This window comes from Meles meles, chromosome 4 (genome assembly GCF_922984935.1).
Source record: "Meles meles chromosome 4, mMelMel3.1 paternal haplotype, whole genome shotgun sequence".
In the NCBI taxonomy this organism is placed as follows: Eukaryota; Metazoa; Chordata; class Mammalia; order Carnivora; family Mustelidae; genus Meles; species Meles meles.
Genome location: NC_060069.1, coordinates 3114193 through 3138326, shown reverse-complemented (window position 1 = coordinate 3138326; position 24134 = coordinate 3114193). Strand labels below are relative to the sequence as shown.

Here is a 24134-nt window from a genome sequence, read left to right as displayed (position 1 = left end):
AGCATTTGGAGGACCCAGTATGTTTTCGTTAATGACATTTTACCCTTCCGTTCAGCATTTTCAAATCTGCCCGGCCCTACATGAGGCTCCAGGAATGCAGAGGTGGCTGACTGGAAATGCTCAAAGTCTAGTTAGGGACTGAATATACGCTCTGAAATTAAGATACAGTGGGCAGGGTACAGAAGGAAAAGAGAAGAATTACCTAAATGGGTCACTTTAGTCTTTCTAGACCTGTGAGTCTCAACCCTGACTGCATATTAGAATCACCCCAGGAGCTGTGAAAATTTGGTACTCAATCCCCAGACTACTTAAATCAGAATCTTAAGGGTGGGCCTCAGGTGTTAATAGTTTGTCAATAACGTCTCTCCCCTTCCTCCCCTCCCCAGGTGATGCTAATATGCCTCCAAGCTCAAGAACTGCAAACTTAGAGGAATACTTGAATGATTCGGAATGGTAGGAGTTCCCCAGCAATACAGGGAAGAAAGATATTTAGAAAGAACTTCTTGAGCAAATTAAATAGTTTCAAAGTACATTATTATAATGCCTAGATCACAAGTAATCAGTAAACCTTATTATTTTTTGTCATTAAGCCTGGGCCCCTTTGGTATGGCTCATATCTGCCCTCCCCTAAAACCTAACTCCCAAAGCCTTTACAAATATAATGGAACTTACTGGGGGCTCCCTGATGAAACTGAGTGATATGTTGCATCCCTGGAGAGGCAGAATAGGAAGGCTTTAGGAGGTGTGGTAAGACCTGGGACTTTATCCAGGGGGTAATGGGAAGCCATAGACAAGTTTTCAAAGGAAGTAATAAAATGGAAAGATTTCTTGTTGGAGTGACTTCAAGCCTAATTTTCATGCATCTTGATAATACAGATAAAAACTGTAAAAACATCTCCACCATGTACAAATATGACCATTGCTTTTTCCCCTCACAAAAAGAAATCACCTCAATATTTTATTTCTCAGATTAATAAAGTCAGAACCTACAAATAGGGTCCCTCCCCACCATTTTCAAAAATTTCAAAAAATTTTCATAAGGGGTTAAGTGATCCAAAAATTCCTAGCAGAAAATACAACTTCCACACACCTGAAGGGAAGTCCTGGCGTCTCATTGGCCCACTAGTGTTCTTGCAACTTACAGCCACATGGTGTCGCTGTTGGACGACCCGTATTTTCCAGGTCTGCGGTGGTGCAGGTCCCATAAGGGCTGATGAAGATCTCCAACAGAGGGCATCAATCATTCCGGGTCTCACAAGAAGTCTTAGGGGCACAGCTTTTAGGGTAAATACTTTCAGGCCCATATTTGGCTTTCTTCCCAGGCAGCTGGGGCCACTGTGAGTTTGATCTCTGTGTCTGCGCCATGCAAAGATGTTCCCAACTCTGCCCCCAATCCCTTTCCTTACCTAGCTATTCACACTAGCAGTAGTTTATAGTTAAACAGATTTTCATTTTCTTTTTTTATTTAAAGGTTTTTATTTATTTATTTATTTATTTGATAGCGAAAGAGGGGGATCACAAGTAGTTGGAGCAGCAAACAGAGGGAGAGGGAGAAGCAGACTCCCCCAACAAGGATCCTGATGCAGGGCTCAATGCCAGGACCCTGGGATCGTGACCTGAGCTGAAGGCAGACGCTTAACCAACTGAACCATTCAGATGCCCCAGTAGATTTTCATTTTCAACCCTAGAAACACAGAATCCAACTGCTTGCCTTTTCCAAGACAATAGGGTGACTTGCCCACTCTTCTGACTATAGCTGCACTAATTGAGCCAGAGGTCAAATATCACGTGTCAGTTGGAACCATTTTGGCTGCAGATAATAGAAAACCTGATTCAAACCGTCTTCTTAAGCAATAAGTAAGTTTATTATCTCACACAACAGGAAGTCCACAGGCAAGTTGGTGAATTCAATGGCTCAACGAGTTATCAAGGACCTCATCTATTAGTCTCTCTGCTCTCCTACAAACATGGTAAGTTTCAAATTCATACTAAAGTGATTTTCCAGAGGTCTACCAGGAGCAATCAGGACCACATACTTTCTTTTCCATCTACAATCTTTCCTTCTGTTTTTGTTTTTTTGTTTGTTTGTTGGCCAATTAGGTCACATAGGCACATACTCTGCCTCCTAATCAGTAACTGACTAGCAAATGTAAAGAAGACTTAACCTTGGGTTCCAGAAGGGAACAGAGGTTACCATAATTGGAATTGGCAATGGGGTGGGTGCTCCTTGAATCACATAAGTTGCAAGGGAGAGGTATGGCTACTTGAGTAAAACTAAGGGCCAAGAGGACCATGGATGTTAGATGTAGGATCACGAGTATTCTTTACAGTGTTCAAAGCACAGGAAGGCTGATTATCCTCTATTTCCTAACAAGAGAGCCTGCTCATCATCACTCCTGGATTTTGTGTGTATCAAGTGGAGAGGAGGAAGTTCTACTGCACTCTAAAGTCCCAGGATCCTGGGATTAAGGGGCGCCTGGGTGATTCAGTAGGTTAAAGCTTCTGCCTTCGGCTCAGGTCATGATCCCAGGGTCCTGGGATCCAGCCCCACATCGGGCTCTCTGCTCAGCAGAGGGCCTGCTTCCTCCTCTCTCTCTGCCTGCCAAATAAATAAATAAAATCTTTAAAATTAATTAATCAATTAATTTAAAATCTTAAAAAAAAAAAAAGAGAGAGACTTGCTAAGATCACACAGCCAATATGTGGCAGAGCTAGGATCTGAAACCAGCACTCAGGCTCCAAAGCCTATTTCATTAACTATCTGACCGTATCACTTCTCTTGATGAACAACTGCTCTACCATAAGATTGGTATAGGCATTTATTCCAATTTGCAATTATTTCATCCGTCTGTGTATTAGTTATCTACTGATACATAACAAATTATTCCTAAAATTAGAACATTTAACATCTTGACATGTCCGTGGATCAGGAATACAGGCCTGGCTTAGCTGGATGGTCTGGACAGAACCCTTCATGAGGTTGCAGTCAACCTGTTTAGCCACAGTTAGTCATTTCAAGGTTCAACTGGGGCTGACGGATTCACTTCCAAACTCACTCATGTGGTTACTGGCAGGGCTCAGTTTGTTCCTTAGCAAGCAGGCCTCTCTACAGGCTGCATGAGTAGCCCCCACAACATGATAGCTTCCCACAGAGGGAGTGATCCAAGAAAAGGTGTGAGGACCTAGGAAATAAGCAGAAGTCTTTTTCAGAGCCTCCTCCGGGTAGTGACATCTCATCGCTTATTCTACATGCTATTAATCACACAGACCAACATAATAGAGGACTACACAAGGATGTGAATACCAGGAAGTGGGAATGCTTGGGAGGCATTTTGTAAGCAACTAATCACAGTCTATTTGCTCATTTTTCGTGCCTCCTCCACTAGAATGTAAACTTCATGAGTGGGGAAAAACATCAGTGCTGTTCATTGTAATATTCTCTCCACAGGACTTGCCATAGAACAGATGGTCAACAAATACTGAATAAATGTAATGATGATGATATGAATTCCAAAGAATGAGCTCCCTACAACAATCCTGTTTTACTCTCACACAGATTTCCAGTCGCCATTCATGGCAGCATTCAAATATTTGTTTATTTAAGATTTTATTTTTAAGTAATCTCTACACCCAACATGCGGCTCCAGCTCACAACCGTGAGATCAAGAGTTGCATGCTCCACTGACTGAGCCAGCCGGGCACAGCTCAAATAATTTTTTTAAAGTAAGCCTCTAGGGCCGCCTGGGTGGCTCAGTGGGTTGGGCCTCTGCCTTTGGCTCAGGTCATGATCTCAGGGTCCTGGGATCCAGCCCCACATCGGGCTCTCTGCTCAGTGGGGAGCCTGCATTCCCCTCCCTCTATGCCTGCCTCTCTGCCTACTTGTGATCTATCAAATAAATAAAAATAAAATAAAATAAAAGCAAGCCTCTATTATGCCCAAGAACCTTTATTCATAATTTCTTTTTTTGCTAAAGAAACCCATAATTTTTATTTCATTGCCAGTTTTTCAGGAAGTGAATTCTCAAAGGAGATGAAAAAATTTTTTGAGCTGGACCCAAAGCTATGAGGGGTACAAATTTAGAGAGGAGGGTTACCCATTGATAAATGCCTACTCAGCATAATTAGGAGGGCTGGCAGAGCTAGGAGCAAGCTAGGAGAACTGAGTCCAAGATTCTTGCATTGGATAGGACCCTGAAAGCATGTAAAAGTGATTCCAGGTCAGTGACTCTCCCTAGCTCCCAGATACAATTATTTCAAAATAAAGTTTTTTAAAAAAATCACCAGTAGGGGGCGCCTGGGTGGCTCAGTGGGTTAAGCCGCTGCCTTCGGCTCGGGTCATGATCTCGGGGTCCTGGGATCGAGTCCCGCATCGGGCTCTCTGCTCAGCAGGGAGCCTGCTTCCCTCTCTCTCTCTGCCTGCCTCTCTGCCTACTTGTGATCTGTGTCTGTCAAATAAATAAATAAAATCTTTAAAAAAAAAAAAAAAAATCACCAGTAGACCGGGGCATGTGGATGGCTCAGTCAGTTAAGCAGCCAGTTCTTGATTTTGGCTCAGGTAATGATCTCAGAGTCATGGGACTGAGCCCCAACTGGGGCTTTGCTTTCAGCAGGGAGTCTGCTTGAGGATTCTCTCTCTCCCTCTGCCACTTCCCCGACTCATGCTCTCTATCAGTCTCTAAAATAAATAAATCTTTTTAAAAAATCACCAAAGACCTACATTAAAAGAAGTTCCAAGTATGTACTTTAGAAAGAAGCGATCAAAGAAGACAAGTATGAGATGCAAGGGTTGTTGAGAAAAAATGATAAACATGCAGATAAATATAAACAAACATTGTATAATTCAGTATAATGATCAGGAAGGCAAATGTGCGGGCTGAAAAAAGGACAGACTCGAATGAAACTTGATTACAAGGTGAAAGGGGGCAGCCATTGGAGTTAGAGTATTCCAAGGTACCTGTATTGTCTAAAAGGAGAATTGGGATCTCTAGGCTGTCTTAAGTGTGCAATGTAAAATTTTAAGGGTAGCTTCTCTAAGAACAGGAATAGAATCAATGACTTCCAAACCAGGGGATAGAAAAAGTGGAATATGAAAACAAAAATTCAGGCTACTTTTAAGAATGAAAGAAAAGGGGGCGCCTGGGTGGCTCAGTGGGTTAAGCCGCTGCCTTCAGCTCAGGTCATGATCTCGGGGTCCTGGGATCGAGTCCCACATCGGGCTCTCTGCTCAGCGGAGAGCCTGCTTCCCTTCCTCTCTCTCTGCCTGCCTCTCTTGTGATTTCTCTCTGTCAAATAAATAAATCTTTAGGAAAAAAAAAAAAAGAATGAAAGAAAGGAGAACAAAAGGCAGACCAAAGGTGGGACAAATAGAAAGCAAAAGGTAAGATAGTAGAGACAAGCTAAATACAGTGGGATAGTGCAAAAAACACCTTTCTTTATTATTTTTTAAATAAATTTATAACCCCTCCACCCATTTCTCCCCCCTCAACCTCTAATGATCACCAATCTCTAATGATCACCAATCTTTTGGTTTTGTTTTTAGATCCCACCCATACGAGACATATACAGTAGTTGTCATTTTTGACTTATTTCACTTAGAATAGTGTCCTTGAGGTCCATCCATGTTATCACAAATGGCAGAATTTCCTTCTTTTTTATGGCTTAATAATAGTATTCATGTCTGTGTGTGTGTGTGTGTGTGCGTGTGTGTGTGTAAGAGAGAGAGAGAGACAAATACCCAAAAGTAAAATTGCTGGGTCATATGGTAGTTTCATTTTTAATCTTTTTCTAGAGGGGCAGGGTGGGGTAGAGGGAGATAAAGAATCTCAAGCAGGTTCCATGCCCAGCGAGGAGCCTGTGGCAGGCTCCATCTCACAACCCTGAGATCATAACCCCGGCCAAAATCAAGAGTAGGACACTTAACCGACTGAACCAGCAAGGCACTCTTATTTTTACTATTTTTGAGGAACCTGCACACTGTTTTCCATAGTAGCAGCACCAAACTACATTCCTACCAACAGTGCACAAGGGTTGCCTTTTCTCCATATCCTTGCCAACACCTGTTTATTTTTGATAACAGCCATTCTAACAGGTATGAGCTATTCCTGTATATAATTTCTATATAACTATAGAAAATGGACTCAGAAAGAAACATCAAATTCATGTTCATATTGGCCTTGGGGGAAGACAAGCAAGTAATAGTGCCGGACTTGCAAATCCAATAGTGTTTTATCTGCAAAATGTTTTCTCCCATCGGAATCAATGAGCCAATATTTAATGATGGTCAGTCGATTCTAGGTAGCAGGAATATGGGTATTAATTTCTATACTTTTCGGGCGCCTGGGTGGCTCAGTGGGTTAAGCCGCTGCCTTCGGCTCAGGTCATGATCTCAGGGTCCTGGGATCGAGTCCCGCATCAGGCTCTCTGCTCGGCGGCGAGCCTGCTTCCCTCTCTCTCTCTGCCTGCCTCTCTGTCTACTTGCGATCTCTCTCTGTCAAATTAAAAAAAAAAAAAATAATAATAATAATTTCTATACTTTTCTATGTTTTTTAAATTTCTCTAAATAAACACAATACAAATTTTTACCAAGTCTTAACCAACTGGAATGTGAGTCTGTACTGCCTTCCTTTGGTTCTTGGCTCTAATTAAGGGTGTATCTACAGACCCCACACTCCACATGACTCAAACCAAAGCCTACATTCTCCTGAAATTGTCAAGCTTCTCTTGTTTGATGTTTTGCAAAATCACATTGTTTCACTGCTTCCCCACTTGCTGTGTTTGCGTAGGTAGAGCCACAGCGTTCTTGGGCTGAGGGGAAGATGTCTAAGCAGCAGCACCCCGGCCAGCAGCAGGAGACTGTGGGTACCAGCTTTGGTTCTGACACACAATCCATCCTCTGAGTCCAGAATTCAAGGCCCAGGGCTTGTCTCTAAAGCCCTGATTCTTCCTCCTATAAACATATCGCCAGTAATCAGGCTGAACCAATACTGGAATGGCATGTGGAGAATTTTAAGTCTTGTTGGTATCAGACTATGTAACTTTTCCCTTTTATTTTGATCTCCATTCACGTTCTTTAAAAAGTGAGTTCAGGGGGCGCCTGGGTGGCTCAGTGGATTAAGCCGCTGCCTTCGGCTCGGGTCATGATCTCAGGGTCCTGGGATCGAGCCCCGCATCGGGCTCTCTGCTCAGCGGGGAGCCTGCTTCCTCCTCTCTCTCTGCCTGCCTCTCTGCCTGCTTGTGATCTCTCTCTGTCAAAGAAATAAATAAAATCTTTAAAAAAAAAAAAAAGTGAGTTCAGAAAATCAGTCAATGCATTAACAATTCCTTTTTCAAAAGGAGGCCAAATAAAAGCATGGAGAATGGTGATGAAAACATTTTGTTACTCTCTTAAATTATGTCACTGATGGCCTGGCTGGTTCAGTCAGTAGAGGATATGACTCTTGATCTCAGGGTTCTAAGTTCAAGCCCCACGTTGGGTGTAGAGATTACTTAAAAATAAAATCTTTAAAAAAGCAGTCCATCAATCAGTCACTGATGTCAAAGGGCAAACTGGTGAGAGGCAGTTTAAGAGGTTAAGAACAGCATCTAGGTACCCTGGGAAACAAGGAAATAATCTATGAATGAGAATAAAGTCAAAAGCATGGGTCACCTGGCTGGCTCTGTAAGGAAAGCATGTGACTCTTGATCTTGTGGTTGTGAGTTTGAGCCCCATATTGGGCACAGAGATAACCTTGGCGGGGGGAAAAAATCAAGTCAAAAGCAGGATCAGCTTGACTGAACACATTTTATACTCAAGTTCACTACCTTTCACAGTATTTTCTTCAGACTTTCTTTTTGTAACAGTTCTGTCTAGTAACAAGTGACTAATGCTACCATCAGTGTCCTGGTCCCCGGGAATGAGTAAGTGGAAAATGTAACCCAAACTGGTATGTTCCTCAATTCAGGTATCCCAGGAATTATACCAAAGAGAAAACAGTGACACAGAACAAGCCCCCTGCGGAATCAGATTGCACTGAGTATTCTTGGTGCAAACACGAGTGCACCTCAGTGCTCTGTGCTCTGTGGGCAAAGGAGCTTCCCAGGCCTCTAAGGAAGGGCCTAGATATTTCTTCAAGCACATTTAACCCTTTTGTCATCACGGGCCCTGTTAACATGACAGGTCTGGCTCTACATGCTGGCCCTGTAATTTCTGAAGGGCTTTGGGCCTCTGTAATGTAAGTACTGGGCTGTTGTGAAAAATACAGGCAACAGTATGTAAGGACATAGCAAGCATCCAATAAACAACATCTTACTGGTCTTATAAAGGATATCCAGATGCCTGAAGTTTTATAAGAAAATATGATCCTTTATTAAACGGTATCACTGAGCTGCTCCCCAACCAGGGTTTCTTGATCCTAGCCCAACAACTCAGCATTGTTTCTTAGAAGAAATAAGGACTAGAAAAAAGTAATTAGGAATATGATTCAGCTAGCCTTATCCCATCGCTGGAAATTTCCACTCTGGGGCCTTTTACCTTTTCCCCCCTACCTCACTCTTTCAACAATTATTTATTGAAAATTCTCTGCTCAAGACACTGGTTTAGAAGAAAATACAAATATGAAAAGTCTTTGTCTTCCAGAAGCTTTCAGTACAGGGTTGCAAACAAAAAATCCATGCTCACAAAGCAGAATCCTTATGACATAATTTGCTTAAGAATTCAGTCATTATTACTTTGCAGACTGATTAACTTAATAGGTTGTTCCTTGTTGTGTCTCTATCCCCCTTCTCTCACATACTTGCTCAGCATTTAGAAATGACTTCGACTCTACCAACCCTAAAGATAAAACTATCCTTTGTATTAACCTCAAGAGGGAGGAAGAAATTACACAATAGGGCATGGAGGCGTCCATGCCCTCCCAATCTTCTGGGCCGTCAGAGTCCCCACCAGAATACAGTCAAATGTCCGTATATTATTGTCCCCGGGACCACTCACTGACCTCCTCAAATGGTCCACTCAACAACTCTCCTCCCTCTCCGCTGGCCGCAAAAATGGAAACCACCTGAAACTTACCCAGGCATGCTCCACATAAACAAGGATTTATCAGAGCCTACTATGTGAAGACGTGCGAGATACAAGAGTGAAAGCCAAGCAGCCCCAGCCCCTGCCTTCAAGAACCTCAGTCCACTACTAAGTTACCCATGAAGCAAAAATTACAGAAATAGGGGCGCCTGGGTGGCTCAGTGGGTTAATTCTCTGCCTTCCGCTCAGGTCATGATCTCAGGGTCCTGGGATCGAGCCCCGCATCGGGCTCTCTGCTCTGCAGGGAGCCTGCTTCCCTCTCTCTCTCTCTGCCTGCCTCTCTGTCTACTTGTGATCTCTCTCTCTCTCTCTGTAAAAAAGAAAAAAAAAAAAAATTAAAAAAAAATTACAGAAATAACTGCACACCCCGACAAGGGCTAAGGAGAATTCTAAGGGTTCAGGGTCTGGATAATTTTCCTTAAAAAATTATATGTCCCGGGGCACCTGGGTGGCTCAGTTGGTTAAGCCGCTGCCTTCGGCTCAGGACATGATCCCAGCGACCTGGGATCGAGTCCCACATCGGGCTCCGTGCTCGGCAGGGAGCCTGCCCCTCCCTCTGCCTCCGCCTGCCAGTGCTCTCTCTCTCTCTCTGACAAATAAATAAATAAAATCTTAAAAAAAAAAATTATCTGTCCTGCAGCAAGCTCAACAGCAAAGTGGAGGCTAACTAAGGGAAGAGGCAGGGAGGAATGCCCAGCAGAAGGGAGAGCATCTGCAGAGGCGCGCGGAGAGAAAAAGCTTGCATCATTGAGAGCTACATGGAGCCTCATGCGTGCCTTAAGGAGCTTGGGTCTTGCAGAAGGAACCAGAACCCACAAAGAGATTTCAAGGGGCGAGTGCCATAATCAGATTTACCTGCCCAGTGGCTTCAGAGCAGACACAGGGTCTGTTTTTGCCACCAAGGTGTCCCCGGCGCCCGGCCCCGCGCCTTCTATCAGCGGGTCCCACCAGCCAGGGCTTAAGGTTTGGGGTTTGGGGTGAGGTAAGGCTCCTGCAGAGAGCGCCAAGCCCTCCGCCGAGGCAGCGCGCGGGGTTGCGTCCACGGCGCTCGGGGGCGGGTGGCGGCCGCGCTGGGCACCTCAGGGGACCCGAAGCGCCACGGAGTCGGCGCGCTTGCAACTGGCGGCGGCCGAGCTTTCAGCTTCCGAGGAGGAGGCGCCCGCTTCACGGCGAGGGGAGCAAGGCCACGCGGCCTGGGTGGCGGAGCCGGAACCCGCGCGCTGCGCGGCGCAGAACCTGCCGTGGTGCCGGGCGGCCAGGTAAGCCCCGCGAGGTGGGGAGGCCCCGGGCCGGGCCCCAGAAGCCCCTGCGCGCAGCCCCGGCGTCCCGGCTGCAGCGCGGCGGCGGCGGCCATCTCCGGGCGGCGGCGGCGGCGGGCGCTGCGAGCGGTGGGCGGTGTCTACGCGGACCCGGAGCGGGGCGGGTGAGGCACCGGGGCGTTTGGGCGTTTCCTGTCGGCCGGGCCCAGGGCGGAGGCGGAGGCGGAGGCGGGAACCGGGGGTCGAGGGCTGCCTGCGGGTCGCTCCTTCCTGGCCAGGCCCTGCGACCTGAAGATAATACTATTCCAGCCGTTCATTCCTGGACGCCGGAGCGGAGCCAAGGTCGCGAGGTGCTGAAACTCGGCTCCTTCACCTAAGCGTGCGGCACGCGCAGCTCCCCTTGGCTTCACGTGTTTCTGTGCGACCTTGGGCCCCCCGGGCTGCGCTCGCGTGCGCCAGCTTGAGCCCGGGCTGGCCGTGCAGTGTGTTTGGTGACCGCACTGCCACCGACTCCGCGGGCTCCCTCCCTGCTGGGGAACGTGGTTTGCGGCGGGTGGCCAAGGCGGGAAGCAGTTCGTTGAGCCCTGTTAGGTCTGGTGTGCGGAGCGTGGTTTGGTTAGAGCGGATCTCGCCGGGCTGTGGTTTACCGGGTAAAAATGCTCCTCAGAGAAGCTACCGGTTCTTGAACCTCCGGTAGCCTTTGGGGACACCTGGCTCCTGGAGCTTCCTGACGCACTTTGCTGGAGGTCCCAGTGCTTCCCATGGGCCTGGACGCACAGAGTCAACACCTGTTTGTTGAAGACGGACCTTGTGGCTGGCCTTACCTGGAGCTTTTGCTGAAATGGGAACCATGAATATCTTAGTAATTTTTAAAACGGACTTGGGTTTAGCTTGGACGGGCCATTCCAGCCCCCAGGACGGTTAAACCCAAGTGAAGGGCAAATTCACACTGGTTCAGATGAAGACTGAAACGTCTTAATAAATAGGTCTTACTCTGAAACATGACCGTTGAACTGCTAGGAAAGAGATTTTTAAAAAGATTATGCTGATGCCTAGTTACTCAAAAAGCTTTCTTCCAAGACAGGTAAAAAGTTTCAAGTGAGTGACATCATCCTCACCAGTGGAAATAAATGGGATTTGTTTTTCCATCCTTTTCATCTACATTTTTGTTTTAAAATTCTTTTTATTTTATTGTTATTTTTAAAGTAGTTTCCATGCCCAGCATGGAGTCCAAAGCAGGTCTTGGACTCAGCACCCTGAGATTAAGGCCTGAGCTGAGATCAAGTGGGTTAAAGCCTCTGTCTTCAGCTCAGTTCATGATCCCAGAATCCTGGGATCCAGCCCCACATCGGGCTCTCTGCTCAGCAGGGAGCCTGCTTCTCTTCCTCTCTGCCTGCCTTTCTGCCTGCTTGTGATCTCTGTCTGTCAAATAAATAAAATAAAAATCTTAAAAAAAAAAGAGTTGGATGCTTAACTGACTGAGCCACCCAGACACCCCTTCATTTACATTTTTTAAATTTTGTGCTAAAATAGAGGGAGTTTTCTTTATAATGATCATTTGTCAGTTTGGTCACTTGATCCTGAAAATTTAGTATATGTGTAAGAGTTTAAGAATGACAGTGGAGGGGTGCCTGGGTGGCTCAGTGGGTTAAAGCCTCTGCCTTCGGCTCAGGTCATGATCTCAGGGTCCTGGGATCGAGCCCCGCATCGGGCTCTCTGCTCAGCAGGGAGCCTGCTTCCCTTCCTCTCTCTCTGCCTGCTTCTCTGTCTGTCAAATAAATAAATAAGATCTTTAAAAAAAAAAAAGAATGACAGTGGATTAATTCCTTTCTCTCAAGTTTTAAACCAGAGTCTTCTCTGGCCTTCCCACCTATTTGGTAGGGCTGGGATCCTTTCTCTGGGGGCCCATTCTGTCCTATACTTCTTCCCATTACAAGGACTGTCCCATGGCTGTGTCATAATCATCTTTTGGTCTCTACGGCCTCTCACTAAGCTTAGTGTCCAGTCCAGTGCCTGGCACGTAAGTGACTGATAACTATTAACATGGTGAATGAATTTAGAGTATGACGTGTTTATTAAGTCCAGTTCGCAACTTGGAGATGTGTGACAGGTATTTCCCATTTTTCAAATGAGTGAGGTAGATATTGCAGACAAGGATAGTTGTGATCATCTTTTGGTTCTAGATAATGGTCGCATTCCAAGAAACACTACCAGCAGGGCACTTGGGTCTTTCCTTTCTTTAAACAACTTTGTTGAGGTGTATGGGCGCCTGGGTGGCTCAGTGGGTTAAGCCGCTGCCTTCGGCTCAGGTCATGATCTCAGGATCCTGGAATCGAGTCCCGCATCGGGCTCTCTGCTCAGCGGAGAGCCTGCTTCCCTTCCTCTCTCTCTGCCTGCCTTTCTTGTGATTTCTCTCTGTCAAATAAATAAAATCTTTAAAAAAAACAAACAAACAAACAAAAAAAAACCAACTTTGTCGAGGTGTAGTTCACATACATACAGTTCTCCCATTTAAAGTCTATAATTCAATGTCTTTTTGTATATTACAATATTTTTTTAAGTTGTGAAATACATAACACATACAATTTGCCATTTTAACTGTCTTTAAGTGTACAGTTCAGTGGGATTAAGTGCATCCACAATTTTGTGCAACCATCACTATTTCTAAAACTTTTCAGCACTTTAGATAGATACTCCATAAATAAATGAATATATGAATGAATGTCGATGGCTTAGGGAAAATTTTCAAGAAATAAATGTGATCTTGATTTCTCACTTCCTTTCTAATTTGTGTTGCCTTTTATATTATATATGAAAAGTTATTATAATTAAGATGATACAATGCCTTATTGTAGTGTGATAATATTGAAGTTCATTATAATGGAAAACTGAGCAATTCTTTCAAGTTTGAATAGTGAATTACTGAACTTTCTAGGGTCTCTAAAAGTTATAAAGCAAAATTTGAATGAGATCCCTAAGCCCACTCTGATTTGCAAAGGATGGCTTATCCAAATTTACATTATGCTATTTGGCTTCCTGTATTGCTGCGGATTCTCTTTGCTTTTATAGTTGCAGGATACCCTCCCCTTTCACAGGAGATACCCTAGGGTTTCCTAAGATTAGAAAAATTCACAAATTTGTAAAATGCTCCCAAAACAGAGGGATTTATTTTAGGTACAAAGTATTTGAGTCTTTAATTCTTATTCTAAAATTTTTATGTTTTCTGTGCTGCTGGATTGCTTTTATCAGTGTTAATCCCTTCTTTAACATCTTTTTAAAAACAGTTTGTGGCTTCTGGCTATTTCCAGCTAAAGAAGTTTGGCAATCTCCCATTTTTTACTAAGAGAGAGCACTCCTGGACATCTATAGGGAGAAGGCCAGGCCAGAGTAGATCTGGGGAGCAAAAAATAGTTGAAGTTATTTTTCAGTAAGTTTGGCAAGGATACAGCTGTTAATCCCAAATCTCCAAACATGAAGGGTTTCCTATGCATGTGTGAGTGAATATATGTGTGCTTCTGATTTTAGTAAAATTTAATTAATATTACACCCCAGTTAATTCTGAGGTAATTGCATGGGAGTACTGGGCTTTAGTCTGGCTCAGGCCCTACTAGTGACCTGAGCAAACCACATAATTTTGTGGATTCATTATTGGCACTAGTAAAGTAAGTGGGCTTAAGTAAATGGGTAGATTAAGTTTGCTGTTGCAAAGTGATCTAGCATATCCTTGGTAGCTTCCTGCAAATCAGTAATTTCTTCGAAGGTATCTACAATTTTTTTTTTAATTTTTTACTTATTTTTTTTTTTAAAGATTTTATTTATTTATTTGACAGAGAGAGATCACAAGCAGATAGAGAGGCAGGCAGAGAGAGAGAGAGGGAAGCAGGCTTCCCGCTGAGCAGAGAGCCCGATGCGGGACTCGATCCCAGGACCCTGAGATCATGACCTGAGCCGAAGGCAGCGGCTTAACACACTGAGCCACCCAGGCGCCCCTTTACTTATTTTTTTTAGTTAAGTAAGCTCTACCCCCAACCTGGGGATTGAACTCACAACCCTGAGATCAAGAGTCATGTGCTCTACCAACTGAGCCAGTCAGGTGCTCCTAAAATATTTTTTAAATTATATATTCTACCATAATATATAGCCTTCTAAAACTGAATATTAGGATTGCATTTTAAATTTGTTACCACCGTGTAAGATCGATGCTTCCCGAAGATGTATACTGTTTATCCTGGAGTTTTATGTATTCCCTGACCCACTGCCTCATACCCTTGGGGCTCCTTATACCTCAATTTGAGAAGCGTAGGACCCAGAGGACTGGGTCTGTAGGTCTCTTGCAGCTCTGATGTGGTAACACATTTGAAATAAACTCTAGGTCTTTTGCAGCTCTGATGTAGTATCATATTTGAAATAAACTAGAGTCTGTTCTCTAGTTTTAGGAAGTTATAAATTTATAACAGGGAAAAATATGATAGGCCAATTTGCATGACTTAATTTCTTTTCCTGAAAACTGGAGATTGCAATTCTATTGTATGTATAAGCTGTTTCATCAGAAACTGCATGCAATTTGAGAAATGGATTGCAAACTTAGAAAAAAACCCTTTGCAGATGTTCTCTTTGTTGCTCTCAATCTTTCTTTGCTGCAATTCTGCTTTTTTCTTTCCTGCCTGCTAATTGGATTAAAGACTGTTTTGCCAACCATGGCATCTGGAGATGACAGTCCTATCTTTGAAGATGATGAAAGGTAAATGTCTTGCGTGGCAATAAAATTAGCTCTTGAAACTTTCAGGGTTGTTTTAATTACTCAGGTGTTATTTATCCAGTCTACTTTGTTAAGGACACATTTTTTAAACTTACAGATTACATGGTTTTGCTTTTCTGTGACTTAGAGCAAGGGTAGTAAACACCTGGAATGGAGGTGGCTGCTAATGGCACACATCTTTTCCCATGGGGCCTGGATGTAAGGTCTCCAAATCTGTGTTAGTCCCAAGTTCTCAGCAGTCACTTGGAGATGATATAAAATCCACTTACCATTTCTGATGTAGAGGACGCAAACAACATTAGAGTGAATAAAGACTAAGATGTGGTTAAGAGAGCAGGCTCAACCGTATTCTGTGTGTAGGTATTACATAATGTATTTATGGTACTCATGCAGGGCACAGATATAAATATTATATATTTTGTATTAATTAATATCAAAAGTATGTATTTAAGTTGTGCCAGATAAAGCACTATGGCAAAAATCCTTTATTTTTTAAATAAGATTACTGTAGTAAAGACAAGAATTACCATTTTCCATACATTTTTATTTCTTTTGTTATAGGACATTTCTTCTATGACTTCTCTTCTCGGTATAATAAATTAGAACCCTTTTTGTTAAAATGAATCCTAACTGGTTTAAGTATGAAAGGTTTGGGGAGTTCCTGTTTTGGAGTGAATGGATCTGAATAAGAAATACCAGAATTAAATACTGTGCTTTTTAAATGGGGATGTAGGGAAGAAGTAGAGACTTTTTTCTGACCTTTCCAAGTACTATTCTGTAGCCCAGCTTAGAATGCTATCCTGGATAGGTTCTTAATCCTATTAATATTAAGGTGACTTTGTTTGGAATTATCCGACTATATATCCATATATAGTAGTTTCTTCTTAAAGAAAGAGTAAGCGGGAGAGGGAGAAGATAGTTATATGTACTGTGAGTAGAAATTCTTAGGTACCATCACTTTAATATCTTGTAATTTTAGGGCTTTAAAAAAATCAGATATTATCATCTGGAAAGATTAATTTGTTATATTCTTACTGCTTTTGGCCTATAGTAATTGCTTTATTTTATTCCCTTAGCCCTCCTTATAGCCTGGAGAAAATGACAGATCTCGTAGCCGTTTGGGATGTCGCTTTAAGTGATGGAGTCCATAAGATCGAGTTTGAACATGGAACCACATCAGGCAAACGAGTGGTATATGTAGATGGGAAGGTAGGAAAACAGGTTACTTTGTAGAATATGGCATACATAGAAGCTTGAATTTGTTAACATAGATTCTTCATATGTAAATTCAAGGCTTTTCTCTTACATTGCTTATCTTTATATTTGGGCCTGGATCATGTTGCTGGACAAAGAAAACTAATAAGACTTATAGAGTTCATAGAGTATAACACTAAACTGGTAAGACTTATAGAGTTCATAGAGTATAACACTTAAACTTCAAGTGCTTTTATTTCCTAAAATACTTGAATCATGAAGTAATAAAATTACATCTAAATAACATTGCTATTACTCACTTTAATTACAGCATTTCTAAAGCTAAATACTAACTTTTCTTCCATTTGTGTGTTTTTAACTTTCATATTTTGTTGCTTAGGAAGAGATAAGAAAAGAATGGATGTTCAAACTAGTGGGCAAAGAAACCTTTTGCGTTGGAGCTGCAAAGACAAAAGCAACCATCAATATAGATGCTGTCAGTGGATTTGCATATGAATATACTCTGGAAATTAATGGGAAAAGTCTCAAGAAGTATATGGAGAACAGGTCAAAAACCACCCATACTTGGGTATTACGTTTGGATGGTGAGGACTTTAGAATTGTGTTGGGTAAGTGAGTGCTATTTCTGCAGAATTTATTGGCTTTTTATGGTGGTTGTTAAAAAAGGTATCCAGACCCTTTATAGGAGCTTTGCATTAGAGAGTGTAAGTATGTGTAGGTGTATTTCTGATGTGTCCCATGTGAACGAAGTATTCATTTAAATGACTGATTTATATGAGAGCCAGATTTTGTAGTGATAGATTTGAGGATTATAAACAGGTTTAAAAAAAGAAATAATAATGTATTATTATTTATTATTGATATTTTCTATTATTGTCATTATTTTACTTCTCTTTAAAATGATGTTTAGAGACAGTTGGAAATTTAAGATTGATCAGTAACAAGGGAATTTTTCTGTAGGTAGCAAGCACTTTAGTACTGTAAATTTAGTACTCAAAATTGTCAAAGTCCAGATAAAGTAGATTACAAAATAAAGAATAATAAGCCATTAATTTTTTTTTTTTAAAGATTTTATTTATTTATTTGATGGACAGAGACCACAAGTAGGCAGAGAGGCAGGCAGAGAGAGAGAGGAGGAAGCATGCTCCCCGCTGAGCAGAGAGCCCCATGCAGGTCTCGATCCCAGGACCCTGGGATCATGACCTGAGCTGAAGGCAGAGGCTTTAACCCACTGAGCCACCCAGGCGCCCCTAAGCCATTGATCTTTAAGCTAAGTTCTGTTATTACAGATTACCATCTATGTCGTTTCTACCGGGCCTGTAAAATATTTACAAGTTGCTATCTTTCCTCTCTTTTGGTCTCCCAGTATTTCCTGCTTCTCATATCACTAAAGTTAAGACAATTTGGATTATCTCAGTAATTCACTGATTTACTTATTTAGATAATATTGAGTACCTGCTAAATACCAGTTAGCATACTATAGTATGTAGTAGAAAAAGAGATGTTGTCCATGCCTTTAAGGAGTCTACAGTCTATTCAAATGCTACCATGTACTTTTAAAAAAAATTTAAGAATGAAAAATGTGGGGGCACCTGGGTAGTTCTTGGTTAAGCCTCTGACTCTTGGTTTCAGCTCAGGTCATGATCTCACCATTGGTCAGGATCAAGCCCCATGTTGGGCTCCGTGCTCATTGCAGAGTCTGCTTCAGATTTTCTCTCCCTCTGTCTCCTGCTCAGTTTCCTCTTTCTCTCTCAAATAAATAAATAAAATATTTTCTTAAAAAAGTGAAAAATGTTTGGGGAACTGGCTGGCTCAGTTGGTGGAGCACATGACTCTTAATCTCAGGGTGCTCAAGTCCCACACTGGGTATAGAAATCACTTAAATAAACTTAAAAAAAAAGTTTATTATTATTATTATTTATTATTATTTATTATTTATTATTATTATTATTAATCCAGTAATTAAATGCACATAGTTGGGAAAAACAAACAGAAACTCCTATATAGCTTATTTATTGAAGAAACTAGATCAGTTTGTCTTGAAGAGTTTCCTGTGGTCTGGATTTTGTTGATAGCACTTCTGTGATGTTTCTCTTTCTCTTTCTTTTTTTTAAAAATATATATATAATTTATAATTTTTATTTTAAGTAATTTCTGCACCCAAAGTGGGATTTGAACTTACAACCCAAGATCAAGAGTCACATGCTCTATCAACTGAGCCAGCCAGGTAGTCCCTCTTCTCTGTTTCTTATATTTCCCATACATTGTTAGTTGACTGAAGAATTGGTAAATTTAGGTTTGATTTTTTTTTTTTTTTTTTTTTTTGGCAAGACTATAGTTTTATTATATCAAGAGGCACATGGTGTTTGTCAAACATTGCCTCTCCTGGTGTTTTTACTGTTTTATGCTCCCAGTACCCATTTCTCCACAGGTTCTCCAGCTGAGCATGCTATCAGATCTTAAATTTTTAAAAATATTCTGCTACATGAAAAATGACATTTCAGAGTTGGTTTTATTTGCCTTTTTCAGAATTAAGTGAAGTTGAACATCTTTTCACATTTGAGGTCCTTTTTTCTTTCCTGAGAATGCATCTTCATGTCCTTTGACCTACTTTCTTTTGTGTTGTTGGTCTTTTTCTTGTTGATTACTCAGAGTCTTTATGTTAGTAAGATTAGACTTTTGTCTGTGCTGTGAGCTTTGCTTATTTTTTCCACTTTGTCATTAATTGTACGACCTTGCTTATGCACGTATGTGTTTTCTTAAATGATGTAGAAATATTTTTTACTTTTACATAGTTAAATGTATTGCATTTTTCTCTCTTGTCTTTTGGGTTAAATTTCTTCAGAGGCACACTAATAATAGCTTTGTAGAAGGTCTGAGTTCAGTAGGCAAACTAAATAAATTCCAGTCTTCACCGCCATCAAGGTTTACTTCAGCAGTGTGTCCTCTGCTCGGGTGTTGGGACGAGCTCGGTTTCCCCACAGCTGCTGCTGTTGATACGCACCGCAGGCTGCCACTAGGTTGCCACTAGGGCAACCATGGCCCACATCTCCTGGACCCCTTGGCCTCTCTCTCCTTTAGCCCCACTCGAAGGCCTATCTGTGTTCTCTGAGGCTCCCGTCTCAAGGTGTGGGGAGAAGAGAGTCCCCACTAGACTGTGTTCCTGGAGTAGAGAGACCGTCAGAATGGAGCCCCTGCCTGGCACCTCAGCCGCGACCCGCAGGCGAGTTTTTGACCGCCAGGCTTCTCACATGTGCACAGGCCCCCATTCTAGGCTTCTTCTAATGCCCACAGCTCACCTTGTGGGGGCTTGATGAGTGCAGTCTTCTCCCCCGCCGCCCACCAGAACACTGATATTCACACTTGGGTCTGGGGATCCTCCCCCAAAATGCACACGCGTCTGTGCGACTTGCACACATGTGCATGCCTCCCAGAGCGAGCCCTGGTGACACCTGAAGTAAGGGCCAGGTGGCTCATGGTAGCAGTTTGCTCCACAGAGTCCGCACAGTCCAGCAGGGATGCCTGGGTTTTTCCTTATGATCCAAAAATTTTCCCCCGAAATGAAATCATTGCACAAATGAATAGAGATTATTGGGCCCTCCAGTAGGAGATTTAAGGTTAGATTTCTAAGTCGGAATGCTGTCCATCCTCCATGAACCCTGTCACAGCCTTCCTCAGTGACTCTTTGCACTGTCAGCCACTGGGCTCTGTGTGCAAGGCGTTGGGGGAGTATCTGGTCACTGACAACAGTCTGTGGTGAGGGCCCTCCTCACAGTCATTCCTGTGTGTCCTTAATCCCGAAGTTTGTGTTGCAGTGTTTATTTTGTTCAACAAGGCTTCACCCATTTGTGCTGAGGCCCTGATCATTTCTTAAAACATTATTTTGTTTCATTTTTATTTTGTGAACTAAGAGTAAACAGTTTCTTCAAATTTAGAAAAATTGGAAAGCCATGAAAAGTTAATGGAGTTTTAGAAGTCCGGTATATCAAACTTCTTTTAAAACAATAAAGAGTTAATTTCATGTCTGAGTCATAGATTATAACTTACGCTGTTGTTGTTGCTTTTACAGAAAAAGACACTATGGATGTATGGAGCAACGGTAAAAGAATGGAGACGGCGGTAAGTTGACCCTTTGATTACTCTTAGTGCCGTGGCTCAGGGTTGCCACTGAAGTGTTGCTGCGCTTCCTAATGATGGAGATTGATCATTAACCAAGGTCCTCTAGGTTAAGAACAAGAAAGAGATGAAGTACTCCTGACTTAAATTCTGGAGACCTTTCCAGGAGAGCGCCTGGGGCAGGGAGGGGTTGGAAACACCTTCTCTTGAGAGCTGACCCCAGCTCACATGCTGCCTTTCCTCTCCTGCACCAGGCTCTGTCCTAAAAGGAATTCACACATCCATCAAAAACTGCCCCACAGAGGCTGGCGTCCTCCTGTGTTTGTCCAAGTTAAGGTCGGGCTTCATTCCACAGCTCCTCAAACCTGCATATGTAGGAATCACCTGGGATCTTGTTAAAATGCAGATTCTAACATTTCCCCTGGTACCAATGCTGTATGTCGCCCCATGGGTCATGCTTGAAATAGGAAGGCTTTACACCATACCCTCAAAGCAGATAGGACTTTTCTAAAAGTGGAGTTTTTAAAAAAGAAGGGATATACACATGTCAGATGACACAAAGGCAGATAGGAAAGGGCCCTGTCACCAACCCCAGAAGACAGGTGGAATGTGTAGACCAGCAGTGCCCAGAGGCTACCCCACTCATTGTGGCCAAGCATAATGACATCCACATCTAGCCCCACAGTGTCTGGCTTTGCTGGCAGCTGCTTGCACCACTGTGGCCATGGGCGGGGTGACTATGGAGTGATTTCAGCGAGAATGAAATAGCGGTGTGCGTAGCACAGGGAGCGAGCAGAAGCAGACGAGACCATCAAGCGAAGCGTGGAGCGTGGGACTGGGGGCTGCACCCGGGTGGGAATTCGCCAGGGCTGGGGAGTCTGCTGGCAAGCCAGAGGTACTGTCCTCTGTCCCCACATTTCATGCTGGCTTCCGACATGAACACCAGGCCCAGAGATAATGGGACCCACTCTGCTCTAGTCAGGTTTAGCTAGTTGCCCATGGTGGGTGCTGCCCTTGTCTCCTTCGTCTGGGGCAGGTGCAGGGAGGTGAGGGGCAGTGCTCGGAGGGCAGGAGGTCTGGGATGAGTTTGTTCAGCTGCTATCTAGGACCTGCCTGCTGGGTCTTGTGGCTGTCTGCTTCTGAGGAAGTGCCTGTGCTAGAAATCAAACGCTACAAAAAGAGATGCTTGTCTCTTTCTGAATCCTGGTTTGAATTCTTGAAGGGTTATTGAATCAGGGCTCACTCAGAATCCGCCGCCAGAGCTTGGGCAGGGTTAGATCTACTGGTTAGAATCTACAGCTCTCTGGGTTCAGTCCACTGATCCAGACTTCTCTTATGCAGAGAGGTTTGGAGAGTTCTTCAGTGTTTTATGGCCCCTATGGAATAGCTTCAGTTATCATTAGCATGGATCAGGCACCTACTGGTCCTTCCTGTCCTTTCTTTCCTTCCCTGGAATTCTCTAGATGCCAGATTGGCAGTTTTGAATCCTGTTCCCTCCCCCTCAAGGAATTCTCCAGTGCAAGTGTAAAGAGACGTTTTGTGATATTAAGAATGTGGTTGTAAATAAATACGAAGTTCAAAGTCATGCTCTTCCATAATGTCTTTGTTCCTCAGTAATTAGCAAGAAACCACAGGTGTTTGGACAATAGCTCTTTACAACCCAGTTGCCTCCTCACCATAACTGAAACTGAATTTGCAGAGTAGTTTCTGCAGCTCCGCATCTGGGCAGCCTTCCCCAGTAGGTGCTCACCTGCTCTTGCTGCCCGCGAGCTACAGTTTATCTCCTCCTTTTTCTTTCCATCTCAAAGCATCATGACCAAGATTGTGTATCTGGCAAATTCTGCACCCGCAGGGTCCTTGTGGTGGTGCCAGTACTCCTCCGGTAAAGAGCTATGGGCCAAGATCTCCCCATAGCTCAGAAAAAACTCTCCCTGGGGCGGCCTGTGCTGTCTCAGGCTGGGTAATGGCTGTGGGGCCTCGCTCGGTCGGGTCCAGCTGCCAGGAAGCTCGTGGCCAAGTTTGAAGTCTGGTTTTGCTTTCTTTGCTTTCTGGCATATTCCACTTTCAGCCTCAAAGCCTCCTGTTCTTCCTTTCTTCTCTGCACTACCTGGCCCCTATCTTTTTACTCTGGATTAACTCCTGTTCAGTAAAAATATAATATGACCCACAGGTATATATTCAAAATATTATAATTTAACATCAGTATAAAAAGTTTTTAGACTTATTTTACATTCCTGTTTCATTCTAAGTCTCCCACACTCCGTGTCTGTTTTGCACTGAAGCAGCACAGGGCATTTCAGACTCAGCACATTTCACGTGCTTGACTGCCACGCGCGGCTGGTAGCTGCTGTGGCGGACAGAACCGGGTGAGCTTGGGGAGTGCTTGGTCTTGTTATCTGTGTGTCTAACTGTAAGTCACCTTGCATTCTGAGGAATTGGGTTTCCGGAGGGGCTGAGAGCATTCGATCCCTTCCTGACGGGGGCTTCCCACAGTTATTTTGCCGCTCCGTGCCTCGGTGCCCGGGTCTGTACAGTGAGGAGAGTAATGGTGCTGCTGTCAGGTGCGGTGAAGTAATGCGCGCACTGTTCTCGGCACAGAGCAAGGGACTCGGCACAAAGTAAGTGCCGCCGGTCACGCTTCCCGTTTGTGCGCTAGGAGTCAGTGTTGTCTCATAGTGCGTGTTACAGACACACAGCCATAAGACATAAGGGCTCTTTTTCCCCTCTGAAACTGAAGATTGTTCAAGATAGTAAGCGGGTACAAATAAGAAATGTTCAGTTCACAGCAGACATGGAAAAGCATCTAATGATACAAGCTTCTGACTTTAATTGATACTTCATTATACCACCCTTTTTAGTGTTGATACTCTAGACAAAGAGAAATGTTTCTGGAACACTAATTCCTCCTTCTTTTGTTGACCTAGGGTGAGTTTGTAGATGACGGGACTGAAACGCACTTCAGTGTTGGGAACCATGACTGTTACATAAAGGCTGTCAGTAGTGGGAAGCGGAAAGAAGGGATTATCCATAGCCTCATTGTGGATAATAGAGAAATTCCAGAGATTCTTGAATGACTTCGTGATAATGAATTTTAATCTTAAGATGTAAAGATCAAGACTTTGAAATTACTGTGGTAATTAAATATGTTCAATATGTACTTTTCAGTACACTTAGTCTCCCAGGTGTTTGTTTTTTAGTTACTTGAAACTGTAATATTCCAAGGGTCAAAAAAATTATGTACAATCATAAAAATTGCAGTTTATTTTGTAAATGATGTAAAGTGTTTTAAAGCCAAATGGAAAAATAAGATATGGACCAAAATCACTCGTGTTTTACAAGAGGAACTTTTACTATAATAAATGCTATAAAATAAAATTGGTGCTGCTTAATCTGTGTTTCTAAAAATGGGTATGTTCCTTGAAAAAAACAATTTTTATTTTAGAGAGAGAGCACATGAACCAGGGGAGGGGGCAGAGAGAGAGAATCTCAAGCAGAATCCGTGCGCTGCACAGAGCCTGATGCAGGGCTCGACTTCATGACCCAAAGATCATCACCTGAGACAAAATCAAGAGTTAGACACTTAACCGACAGTACCACGAGGGGCCCCTATCTTCATATATTTTTAATCCACACAGGTTGATTGTCTCTTTAGTTTAAAGCATTCCGTACATAATGATATGATTAGTGTACCTGGAGAAAATGAGAAACATTTTCTGTCTGAAAACTTAAA

The 24134-nt window shown here is 43.1% G+C and overlaps 2 protein-coding genes across 7 annotated transcripts in view; one reads left to right on the top strand and one right to left on the bottom strand.

Annotated features, from left to right (window-relative positions):
• The window catches only part of CEP70 (centrosomal protein 70), a 128870-nt gene extending 118827 nt beyond the window's left edge, over positions 1-10043 (bottom strand). Inside the window, exon 1 of the mRNA XM_046001372.1 lies at positions 9911-10043. The gene's annotated coding sequence lies outside the window, so the exon portion shown is untranslated. The remainder of the gene's footprint in view (positions 1-9910) is intronic.
• A 145-nt stretch (positions 10044-10188) lies between these two features.
• FAIM (Fas apoptotic inhibitory molecule) lies at positions 10189-23780 on the top strand. 6 transcript variants are annotated; one of them, XM_046001383.1, is made up of 6 exons: positions 10230-10314; positions 14997-15055; positions 16150-16282; positions 16668-16896; positions 20358-20407; positions 23329-23780. In XM_046001383.1, the coding sequence occupies exons 2-6, from the start codon at positions 15012-15014 to the stop codon at positions 23476-23478; spliced, it is 606 nt and encodes a 201-aa protein (XP_045857339.1). In that variant the 5' UTR covers positions 10230-10314; positions 14997-15011; the 3' UTR covers positions 23479-23780. The 6 variants fall into 6 exon arrangements, with proteins under 6 accessions (XP_045857343.1, XP_045857339.1, XP_045857341.1 ...); XM_046001382.1 differs by lacking the exon at positions 10230-10314 and adding an exon at positions 10411-10478; XM_046001387.1 differs by lacking the exon at positions 14997-15055 and having other exon boundaries at positions 10189-10314.
• The last annotated feature ends 354 nt before the right edge of the window (positions 23781-24134 follow it).

Excerpts from the sequence above, each read along its gene's own strand:
- FAIM (XM_046001383.1), top strand. The coding sequence starts at position 15,012 with ATGGCATCTGGAGATGACAGTCCTATCTTTGAAGATGATGAAAG. Across the intron at positions 16,283-16,667 it reads TGGTATATGTAGATGGGAAG|GAAGAGATAAGAAAAGAATG; the intron begins GTAGGAAAACAG and ends TTTGTTGCTTAG. Across the intron at positions 16,897-20,357 it reads GGACTTTAGAATTGTGTTGG|AAAAAGACACTATGGATGTA; the intron begins GTAAGTGAGTGC and ends TTGCTTTTACAG.